At 43.0% G+C, this 12,774-nt stretch overlaps 1 protein-coding gene across 1 annotated transcript in view; it reads left to right on the plus strand.

Moving 5' to 3' along the window:
- The window catches only part of ITGB6 (integrin subunit beta 6), a 219,059-nt gene that overhangs the window by 104,622 nt on the left and 101,663 nt on the right, over nt 1-12,774 (plus strand). Inside the window, exon 3 of the mRNA XM_077447603.1 lies at nt 9,639-9,718. Within this exon, the coding sequence (XP_077303729.1) occupies nt 9,639-9,718 (80 nt within the window). The remainder of the gene's footprint in view (nt 1-9,638; nt 9,719-12,774) is intronic.

Raw genomic sequence — 12,774 nt, forward strand, 5'->3', positions numbered from 1 at the left:
CCCTCCGTGCAAAAATCCTTTACCCTTCATATTTCCCCTCCTTGCAAAAATCCTTTACCCTTCATATTTCCCCTCCTAACACAAGTCCTTTACCCTTCATATTTCCCCTTCTAACACAAGTCCTTTACCCTTCATATTTCCCCTCCTAGCACATGTCCTTTACCCTTCATATTTCTCCTTCTAGCAAAAATCCTTTACCCTTCATATTTCCCCTTCTAGCAAAAATCCTTTACCCTTCATATTTCCCCTCTTAGCACAAATCCTTTACCCTTCATATTTCCCCTTCTAGCACAAATCCTTTACCCTTCATATTTCCCCTTCTAACACAAATCCTTTACCCTTCATATTTCCCCTTCTAGCACAAATCCTTTACCCTTTATATTTCCCCTCCTAGCACAAATTCTCTCCCCCCACTCCAAAAACACCCTTCTCAGCACAAATTCTCCCCCTAATCCCTCCTTCCAGCTCAAATCCTCACCCTAAAATTTCCCCTTCTAGCACAAATACCCCCAATCATCCCTACTAGCTCAACCCCCCCCCCCCCCCAAAATAAATATTCCCTTCCTAGCACAAATTGCCTCCCTCCTCTACCATATCACCACTTTTAGCACAAACCTCCAAAATCCCCCCTCCTAACAGAAATCCTCTTCCCCCCTCCGTGTCCCAACACTAATCCCCCCCCCCAAATCAGCACTTCTAGCATACACCCCGGATTTCCCCTCCTAGAACAATTCTTATTCCCTGCCACCCTCAAAATTACCCCTCCCAACACAAATTCCCTCCTCTCAATCTCCTCGTGGTGCCCCCCACCTCACATGATACCAAAGTGCACAGGGCAGCCGCCCCTCCTGCCCACGCCTTCTCCCAGCCCTTGACAAGGGGGATCATCAGTCCCCAACTGCAGGTAATTGCTGGCTGTGTGATTACGCCAGAAAACCAGATGGCAGCTGTGACTTCTGACAAGCTGTCATTGCTTTGTACAGGCTCTGTGGCCATAGCTGTCACACCTGGGTTCCCGGGAGCAGCTTTTCACAACATACCTGCTGCACCATGGCTGATTTGGCTGTGTGAATGAGGCTTAAAAGTTTCGATTTTGGGATTAGGTTAAGTATAAATTTAGGAGTATGTGAAGATTAAGGGCAAAAATCAGGGTTAAACTACATGTAAACTCTAATGCCCTGTATACACGATCGGACTTTCCGACAACAAAACCGCGGGTTTTTGTATGAAGGGTGTTGGCTCAAACTTGTCTTGCATACACACGGTCACACAAATGTTGGGCAACAATTACGAACGTACTGATGTACAAGACGTACGGCGAGCCGATAAAAAGAAAGTTCAATAGTCATGTGATATCTCCATTGCGAACGCTAGTTTTACAAGACCGAGCGCTTCCAGCTTGTCCTTGGTTCCGTGACTGTACTTCTGACTTTTGTCCAATGGACTTGTGTACACACGATACTAAAGTCTGACAACACACATTTGTTGGCTGAAAATTTGAGAGCCTGCTAGCGAACATTTGTTAGCGGAAAGTCCTACAACAAATGTCCAATGGAGCATATGCACAGTCGGACTTAGCGCCAACAAGCTCACATCCAACATTTCCCGTTGGAAAATCCGATTGTGTGTACACGGCATAACAATAAATTTCTCTTATTTGCTTCCCTTATCTTGATTTAGTATACACTATATTGTCAAAAGTATTGTGACACCTACTTGTACACACACATGAACTTTAATGGCATCCCAGTCTTATGCCCTGTACACACGTCGTTGTTGTCGGAAAATCCGATTGTGTGTGGGCTCCATCAGACTTTTTCCGTCTGAATTTCTGACACACAAAGTTTAAAATTTTCCGACAACAAAATCCAATCATTTACATTCCGATCGTGTGTAGACAATTCTGACGGACAAAGTGCCACACATGCTCAGAATAAATTACGAGACAAAAGCTATTGGCTACTGGCCTCTTTATAGTCCCATCGTACGTGTTTTATGTCACCGCGTTCTGAACGATTGGATTTTCCACCAACTTTGTGCGACCGTGTGTATGCAAGACAAGTTTGGGCCCAAATCCGTTGGAACAAATACGACGGATTTTGTAGTGGGAATGTCCGACCGCGTGTATAGGGCAGTCCGCAAGGCTGTCCACAAGGTTTAACAGTGTGTCTATGGGAATGCTTGACCATTCTTCCAGAAGCGCATTTGTGAGGTCAGGCACTGATGTTGGATGAGAAGGCCTGGCTTACAGTTTCCGCTCTAATTCATCCCAAAGGTGTTCTATCGGGTTGAGGCCAGGACTCTGTGCAGGCCAGTCAAGTTCTTCCACCCCAAACACGCTCATCCATGTCTTTATGGACCTTGCTTTGTGCACTGGTCCAAATCATTTGGTGAAGGGGGGTTATGGTGTGGGGTTGTTTTTCAGGGGATGGGCTTGGTCATGGACAATTTCATGCTCCCTCTTTTTGAGAACAATTTGGGGATGGCCCTTTCCTGTTCCAACATGACTGCACACCAGTGCACAAATGAAGGTCCATAAAGACATGGATGAGCGAGTTTGGGGTGGAGGAACTTGACTGACTGTTGAGTCCTGACCTCAACCCAATATAACGCTTTGGGATGAGTTAGAGTGGAGACTCTAAGCCAGGCCTTCTTGTCCACATCAGTGCCTGACCTCACAAATGTACTTATGGAAGAATGGTCAAACATTCCCATAGACACACTCCTAAACCTTGTGGACAGCCTTCCCAGAAGAGTTGAAGCTGTTATAGCTGCAAAGGGTGGGCCAACTCATTATTGAACCCAACAGACTAAGACTGGGATGCCATTAAAGTTCATTTGTACAGTACACTATACTTTTGACAATATAGTGTACTTTTGACAGTCTTATCTGTTTGAGAAGTGTGAAAAATACCTGTTGATCCTTCCAGAAAGCTTGTAAAATGAAGACTTTCTTTGTTTTCTGCCTCTGCTGACTGTTATGCCGCGTACACACGCTCGGAACTTCCGACAACAAATGTTCGATGTGAGCTTGTTGTCGGAAATTCGGTGTGTAGGCTCCATCGGACATTTGTTGTCGGAATGTCAGATCGTGTGTACGCGCCATTAGAATTATTCTCAGCTCTCTCTGTGACCTACAGAACACCTCCTCCCTTTATTATAGCGATGAAGGGAGATGGAGGTGTTCTGTAGTAATTACTTCCTGTCCCGGGGTGACAACCTTGCTCCTCCATAGGTATAAAACAATGGCAGGTTAGGGAATGTTACTGGCAGGATCACCAGGCGTATCACTACATCTAAGGATCACCACATCCAAGGACTGGATAACTGCAATATTTTTGTCTTGGATTTATATATTTTTAGGGTAATGGTAATGCTAATGGATTGGGCTAGGGCAGTGGTTCCCAACCAAAGTAATCAAGTACCTCCAACAGGTCATGTTTTCAGGATTTCCTGCAGAGGTGTTTTAACCACTTAAGGACCAGCCACCGTCATTATACTGCGGCAGGTTGGCTCTCCTGGGCAAATCGCCATAGGTGTACGTCAGCCAGAGGTGTACGTCGGCCGCTTTCAGAGCGTTAAGGGGTGCACGTGGCACGATGCCTGAGCTGATGCGCGTGGCCGACAGCCGCGATGTCCGCCAGCAAACCCGCAATCAATCCACAGAAAGCAGCGATTTAAAAAAAATCGCAATAATGCCCTGTACACACGGTCGGAAATCCCGATGGAAAAAGTCAGATCGGATTATGTTGTTGGAAAATCCGATCGTGTGTGGGCTCTATCGGACTTTTTCTGTCAGATTTTCCAACGCACAGAGTTTGAGAGCAGGATCTAAAATTTTCCGACAACAAAATCCGATCGCATGAATTCCGATCGCGTGTAGACAATTCCGACGGACAAAGTGCCACGCATGCTCAGAATAAACTAAGATGAAGGCTATTGGCTACTGGTCCGTTTATAGTCCCGACGTACATGTTTGATGCCACCTCGTTCAGAACAATCGAATTTTCCGACAACTTTGTGCGACCGTGTGTATACAACACAAGTTTCGGACAAAATCCGTTGGAAAAAATCAGACGGATTTTGTTGTTGGAATGTCCAACCGTGTGTACAAGGCATAAGTGTAAATTGATTGGTCTGCTCAAAAGTTATAGTGTCTACAAAATAGGGGATAGATTTATGGCATATTTATTTATGAATTTGTTTCTTACTAGTAATGGCGGCAAACTGCGGTTTTTTTTTTTTTTGCGGGACTGCGACATTGCGGCGGACACTAGGTTAACACTGGGGGGCGATCAAGGGTTTAAATGTGTTCCCTCTGAGGTGTTTCTAACTTTTTACATTGACAGATCCTCATTTTGGCTCTCTGTGGAGCGATGGCGGACATTGCGGCCGCCGGCCACGCTCATCAGCTCAGGCATCGCGCCACGTGTGTTCTCTTAACGCTCTGAAAGCGGCCGACGTACACCTATGGCTGAGGTACACTTGTGGCGATTCGCCCAGGAGAGCCAACCTGCCACAGTATAATGACAGTGGCTGGCCCTTAAGTGGTTAAAACACCTCTGCAGGAAATCCTGAAAGTATGACCTGTTGGAGGTACTTAAGGACTTGGTTGGGAACCACTGCCCTAGCCCAATCCATAAGCATAACCATTACCCTAAAAATATATAAATCCAAGACAAAAATAGATAGGGAATATGGGCTGTGGAGGTATTAAGAGAGATGTGTGCAGAGGTCAGAGCCCAGGAGGATGAGGGGTGGAAATAAAATGTTGCACACTGTACATAGTGCACCCCTAAACCCCACACTCTCTGTACAGCACACCCCAGAACTTTGTGCTCTGTATGCACCCCAGAATTCTACACACATCCATTCTTAACACAATCCTGAACTCTGCACTCTGTACATAGTGCACTCCTGAACTTCGCACTCTGTATGCAATGCACTCCTGAACCCTGCACCCAGTACATAGCCTACCCCTAAACCCTGCACTCTGTACACAACACATCCCTGAACTCCCAAAAACTTTACACATTAAACACCCCAGAATTCTGTACACAACACTATCCTGAACCCTGCACTCTGTAAGTAGCTCACCCCAGATAAAACTGGACCTTTGAGAGCAAACATACTACTGATTACATTTCTGTAGCAAAATATACTGAACCTCCAATTAACCAATATGGGATATTGGAGTGGGGGGAATATATTGAGTGTCACTACAAGCAAAATATAAAAGTAAATACAACATTATTTGTACAGTAAAACACAAACCTATTTAAAAGTAATCCATATCCCAAAGAGTTGTAATCATGATGATTAGTGGATCAACGTGTTTCACATATATCCAGTGATTCATCAGGATCCACGCGCCCTTAGTTTACATGGGTATGGAATATAATACAATATTTACAATGAAAGATATAAGAGAATACATCAACATGTTTTACATTTCCATACATATATTATATTACATCACACAGAGGAAGATCGAGGGAGAGAAGAAGGAGAGAAACATTTTTTTTCCTCTCCTTCTCTTCCTTGGTCTTGATGTACTATAATATATGTACGGAAATGTACATTTTGATGCATTATCATGTTATCTTGTACTATATTGTACCATACCCATGTAAACTAAGGGCACATGAATCCTGATGAAGCACTGGATATATGTGAAACGCGTTAATCCACTAATACTCTACAATTGTATCATCGTGATTACAATTGGGATGTGGATTACTTTGCAATAAGTGTATGTGTTTTTTTATTATATAAATAAAGTTGTATTTATTATTATATTTTATTTGTAGTGACACTCATTACATCCCCCGCTCTTATATTGGTTAATTGGAGGTTTGTTTTATATTTTTCTACATAGTATGTATAATTGGGGGATAAAGTCCAGTTTTTAGATACATAGCCCTCGCACTCACACACAAAATAAGGTTGTTTCAAAGCTCTTTTTTTGCTTGTAAACAATCTGTAAATACTTAAAGTGGAGTTCCGAGAGAAAAAAAATAAATAAAAATCAGCAGCTACAAATACTGCAGCTGCTGACTTTTAATAAACGGAGACTTATCTGTCCCAGGGTCCAGCAATGCGGGGGAACAAAGCCCAGCTCGCCCCCCCCCTCCTCTCTGCGGCGCCGGCATTGTCACTGTGGGCGCCCAGCTGTGGCTTCACAACTGCACGCCAAATGTGCATGTCAGGGGACCTTCCCTTGAAGCGGAAGTTCAATTTTTGGGTGGAACTCCGCTTCAAGAGCCCTTTCACACTGGGGAGTGGGTAAAGCACTGCTAGTTTTAGCAGCACTGGCCCTGTGCGTGCGGGAGCGGTGCAATTTTAACCCCAAAGAAGGGGTTAACGAGGGGTTAAAAGCTCTGCTGCCAAAGTGCTTTGCACGCGCTTTGCACGCGATTTGGCAGCGCTGCCCATTGATCTCAAAGGCAGGGGCAGTAAAGTGTATACACCGCCCCACAGACGCCACTTGCAGGACTTTTTTTTTGTCTGTCCTGCAAGCACACCGCCCCATTGTGAAAGCACTTGGGCTTTCACACTAGGGAGGCATTAGAGGCAATTTTCAGACGCTTTACAGGTGTTATTTTTAGCGCTAAAACGTCTGAAAAGCACCTTCAGTGTGAAAGGGGTCTTAATGTTTATAACCTGATCACAAGTCCACTTTAAACCGAGCAACAGCTTTGGTAGCCCCATAGGCCCTGGAATTGCCTATATCCTTGACTTTCCCGGATAGAGGAAAGCCTGTGTAAAATAAGTGAACCAGGTTTTGTTTTTTTAAAGGATTACTTGTGGTCACGGAGCTGGCACGGTGCATGGTAGTGGTTAAGACATGTATTTGTGTTGAAAGGTTGAGTATTTACTTTTAAAATGTTATTAACACAAACTTGTGAGCATGCTGCATTCTTGTGGTGAGCATATTTTTCTGAGAACGGAGGACAGGTGTTGTCGCTGGACACCACACATGTAATGCAAGGGTTCGGTCATGTTCACAAGGAAATTCACTGGTTTTTATCTTACATGGCTTTATATCTGCTTTGGGTTTTTTTTTTTTTTTTTTTTTTCCCGTAAGAAGTAAGATCATTTGGTTGGTGAAATGGTTGGATTGTCCCACGTGGGAGTTTTGGCACAGGTCAATCAGGAAGAGAACAGCTGAATGTAGTAATCTTTTTATACTTCCGGGGAAACAAAGGGAAAGTGTGAAAGGTTGTTGCGCAATGATGGAAACTTTATTACATACATTGGACAGAGTGGTCGAGTCAAGTTCATAGGGAACGCCTGTGCGCTCCCTATGGATGGGCCGCCACTGGTTCTGAGGCTAATTTAGTCTACTTTCACACTGGGGCGGGCGGGTGCTGGCGGTAAAGTGGCGCTATTTTTAGCGCCAATTTACTGTCATTTTAGCGGCAATATTCGGGCGCTAGCGGGGCGGTTTTAACCCTCACTAGCGGCAGAAAAAGGGTTAAAAACACCTTCAGATTTTTCGGCGCTGCCCCATTGTTTTCAATGGGAAGGGAAGCTTCAGGAGCAGTGAATAAACCGCTCCTATAGCCAGTGTTAATTTTGACAGCAAATTTAGATTTTTTTTTTGTCTTATGCCGTGTACACACGCCCAGACTTTTCATCAGCAAAGTTCCAACGGAACAAATCCGTCGGACAATTTGATCGTGTGTGGGCTTCATCAGACTTTTCTGTCAAAAAATCTGATGAACTTCAGAAATAGAACGTTTCAAATCTTTCCACTGGAACCAGTTCCTATCGAGAAAACTGCTCGTCTGTATGCAGGTCCGACGGACCAACAACAACGCAAGGGCAGCTATTAGCTACTGGCTATTGAATTTTCCCTTTTCTAGTCCCGTCGTATGTCATCGCGTTAAACGATCAGACTTTGGTGTGATCGTGTGTAGGCAAGTCCGTTTCAGTGGAACTCCGTTGAAAAGGTTGTCAGAGTTCATTCCGATGGAAAGTCCGGTCATGTGTACGCGCCATTAGTCTTAGGACTAAAATGGCATTTTAGTTTTAGTTCCATTTTAGTCTTCTGCAATTGTTTTAGTTTTAGTCGTATTTAGTTGACTAAATCTCCAGTACATTTTTAGTCTACTAAATCTCATTTTAGTCGTCTAAAGTCGAATGGGTGTAATTAAATTGTAATGCATTAGTTAACATTTCTCTACAATTTCCAAATTCATTATATACTGCTGGAGTGAAAAATCTCATATATTTTTGGGTTAGAGGTATGAACATGACCTACAGACCGATGTTAATTTGAAGTCAAATTTCAATTTAGTTTAAGTTTTAGACTTTTGACTAATATGTCATTTTAGTTTTAGCCCCATTTTAATCTTTTGACTAAAATTACATTAGTTTTAGTCGTATTTTAGTAAAGTTTAGTTTACTAAAATAGTATTCATTTATGCGACTAAAATGTTTTAGTCCACTAAATTAATACTGCCTATAGCGCTGAAAATTTGCGGCTTGCAGGACTTTTTGACCGTCCTGCAAGCACACCGCTCCAGTGTGAAAGCGACAAAGGCGAGGCGCTATACAGTTGCTATTTTTAGCGCTGTATCGCCTGTAATGCGCCTCAGTGTGAAAGTAGCCATAATGCAGATAAGGCACCAAGTGAGTTCAATTACCACCTTAATCAGCCACAGATCCGGTGTACTTAATATGTGTTCGGGTTTAAAGGTTTGGGGTGACAACCCTGATGCCGCGTACACACGATCGAATTGTCCGGCAGACTTAGTCCGGTAAACAATCCGGCAAACAATCCGCCGGACTTTCTAACGAATGGACTTGGCCACACACGGACACTGAAAGTCCGGCGATTTCTAACGCGATGACGTACAGCACGTACGACGGGACTAGAAAAAGGAAGTTCAATAGCCAGTAGCCAATAGCTTCCTTCTCGTACTTGCTTCTGAGCATGCGTCATTCTTAGTCCACCGGACTAGCACACAGACAAACGGATTGTCCGATGAAAGCCAAGTCCGGCGGACAAATTTTGAGTCTATTGTTGCTGAGTTATTTTGTTTTGGGGGGGTCCATTGTTGTGTGAGGGATATATTTCTGTCGAAATGGGGGGGGATCTATTGCTGCTGGAGTAGGGGTCTGTTGTTGCTGGGGGGAAAGTCTATTGTTGTGTGAGGGATCTATCGCTGCTGGGGTGGGGTCCATTGTTGCTGGGGGGGAGGTCTACTGTTGTGTGAGGGATCTATTACTGCTGAAGGGGGGGAATCTATTGCTGCTGGGTTGGGGTCTATTGTTGCTCACTGTTTTACTGTCTTTCTTGTTATCAGTAACACATTCCATACAGATTACTAAGTAGCACAACATTATATTTGGTTCTGTATTCTCTAAAATGGGCAGTACTGGGAGGTGGAAAGGGGGTGGGACTAAGGGATGGTGCTCAGAGGTAGGTAGGGGCAGAGACAAGGGGTGACTCAGAAGGGGACCTGTTCTATGAGAAAAAAGCCCTGTGCTTATGGTAATATTGATGTTGAGCTTTACAACATTGCTTGAATAATGTTGCAATCCCCATCACGCAGAAAGTAAACATTTCTAGAGGGTCGCGTTCTATTACACAAGTACTAATACTTATCTCCATCTCTGTTGAATTTTAGGCTCTTGTTCTGTGGGAAGTGCAATGACTTGTGGAGACTGCCTGAAATCGGGACCGCACTGCGCTTGGTGTTCCCAAAAGGTAAGGCTCTGCGACCTCTTCTAGAATTAAAGGAGATGCATTATTTTATTCATATAAACAAATTTCACAGCAAAGTGCAATTCACACAGAAATATAATATTAGTCCCTTCTACTGAGAAAACCCTTAAAGCGGAGGTCCACCCTAAAGTGGACCTCCGCTCATCGGAACCCTCCCCCCCTCCGGCGCCACAATTGGCACCTTTCAGGGGGGAGGGGGGTGCAGATACCTGTACAGTACAGGTATTCTGCACCCACTTCCGGGATAGCTCTCTGCGGAAAGGGGCGTAGATTACGCCCCTTTCCGCAAGTTCCCGCCCCTGCCCCGCTGCCTGCTGGGAAACACACAGATCCCAGAGGCAGCGGGGACCATCCTTATTGCGCAGCGCGATTCGCGCATGCGCAGTAGGGAACCGGGAAATGAAGCCGAAAGGCTCCATTTCCTGATTCCCATACCCAAGATGGCGGCGGCAGCACCCGACAAGACGATCTAGAGATCGGCTTCGGGTGCCGACATCGCGGGCGCGCTGGACAGGTAAGTGTCACTATTTTAAAAGTCAGCAGCTGCAGTATTTGTAGCTGCTGGCTTTTAAAAAAAAAAAAAAACGCGGAGTCCCGGCGGACTCCCGCTTTAAGTGTTAAAGTGTAGATGTGATTTGCCCATTCTGAGTGGGAGCAGGAGGAAGGTAAGTATAGCACGCCTCTTCTCTATACAATAAACTATACGTTCACTAAAAGAATAACTAGGGGTAAACTTTTTTTTTTTTTACGTTACGTTTTTAGGTTTTACGTGGATAGAGGTGAGAGTAATCACACCTGTTAAAGTGTCATTAAACCCAGACTATGAAGATCTCTCGTTACATACTATATAACAGAGTATGCATGCTCACAGAGCCACTAAAGCGTTTGTTTTGTGTAAAGTGAAATATACCCGGTTGATCCTGCCTTCAGCTGTCCCTCCCATCTCCTCTGTGTCCCAACTTGAGATTGTATAGACCATCTGGTGTCCTCTAGGGAGCATACTTAATTTCAGTTCCCTCCTAAGGTCTTCGTTTTCAATTTTTTTCTTATCTACGCAGCTCACATGACTATAGAGTCACACATGTGGGCATATACACAGTGGTAAATTACACTTTCCTCCCTCCCTCCTCCTTTTTTGTCCTCCTTTTCCTAAACACTATGGGGTGGGATATAGTATGCAGATTAATTACATTCTCTTAGAAACTCACAAAAATGCTTAGTTTTAATACAAATTACTGTTAAATATATCAAATGTAATTTCTTATATCTGTAAAGTATGCAGATGCCAAAGTGAAAGGTTGTGTCCAGGGTGGATTTGATCTAAATCATAATTTAAATCACTAGTAAAAAAACTTGAGTTAAATCAACTTGATTTAAATCATAATTTTTAAACGGCAACTGTCACCTCTGTCCCGGTCGGCTCCTCCTCTGTCCCGCTATTGACTCACGACAGTCCCATCCACTACTGGGACGGCTGTTGATGCGGCAGTGACACAACAAGGTGAGGGACGTGGCGCCAGCAGATGAGTGGATGCCCGCTAACAGGCGCTGCCATGATGGGTCTGAAATGACAGGTGCTCTTTAAATGTAAGGACTCATTCTCACTGGTAGTTAGAATCTTTAATATTTGCAAACAAAATGAAGGTTTCCTATTTAGAATAATAAGCTATCAGGTTAGTAAAACAGCAATATCAAAACTGCTTCAATCATACAGTTTGTAGTGTACATAGATTTGAAAAACAATGGGATACATCTTGGGACCTGATCTTTGTTTTATCTTATGGTTACTGTGAAATTGTGTGACTGCATCAATGCAGTGCATGTTATCTCAGCTTGCAGAGCTTGGATTCATTGAATGAATTTACCAAAAATGTAAATATTGCAGAATATACAGCCTCATGCTACATAACTAAGCTCCATTTCATGCTGAATAAACTAAAGTTATTAATGTATCATACATATAAAAATATCTTTTTAGATAGATTTAGATACTCAAAAAGCATTTTAATAAAATAAATGTAATAAAAATCAAAAAATTTGATGTAAATCAAAAACTAGATTTTAAATAAAAAAAATCTGATTTAAATTTTAAAACAATTGGATTTTTTTTTAAATGTTCTTTTTTTTTTTTTTTTTTTAATCATTGATTTTTATCCACCCTGCTAGTGTCAGTCATCTCTGACTTTGCTTACACCATATTAATGCATGCATTAATATGGTGTTCAATAAAGTATTATAGGGAGTAGTAAAACAGTTATTTGATATCTTTTGAAATTTTTTGAGATTTTTTGAGATTTTTTGAGATATATATATATATATATATATATATATATATATATATATATTTATTTTTTAGTCATATGACTGGCACGGCACCAATCAGGGCTGACCAGACACAGTCTCACATTGTAGGGAATATATATTAGCAGAGTAATAGAAGCTCTTCCCAAGGATCCTTCCCTGCTGATGCCATAGAATTGGACCACACAACAGCGGTGCAGGAATATGGTACTTATGGGATTAACAAAAAACAAATACAGTGGCGTGATATACTATATATTTACATTAATGAAATATGCCAATTGACACTTCTATGTTTAGTATCAGTTTAATTTTTTTTTTTTTGTTTTTTTTTGCGGTCTGTGTCCCCATTATGGTGATTCGTCCTCTCTCTCTTTTTTTTTTTTTGTCCTGGTGACCATTAACACTGAATCCCAAATTTTTGAGTTGTCTCCAGAACAGGAAAAAATGGGACATTTTCCAATAGGGGCACTAGTTCTAGTGACCCTGGTGACTACCAAGGATGTCCCTTACCCTGGGAGGGATTTCCTCTCCCTTTTCATTTTGGCTATGAGACAGGAAGTAAAGGGAAATCTCCCCAATAAGAGAGCAGAGCTGTGGGAGGGACATAGCAGGACCATCCACACCAGGCTACCTGCTGAATGCTGCTGGAGGGGGCAGAGACAAGACCAGTCACCAGGTAGAAGTAAAGAGAGCAGTCTTTATTACAGGAAGCTCCTGCACTGGGCAAATTACTG

This window comes from Lithobates pipiens, unplaced genomic scaffold (genome assembly GCF_037356315.1).
Source record: "Lithobates pipiens isolate NorthernLeopardFrog02 unplaced genomic scaffold, aLitPip1_a1.2 Scaffold_22, whole genome shotgun sequence".
Classification (NCBI taxonomy): domain Eukaryota; kingdom Metazoa; phylum Chordata; class Amphibia; order Anura; family Ranidae; genus Lithobates; species Lithobates pipiens.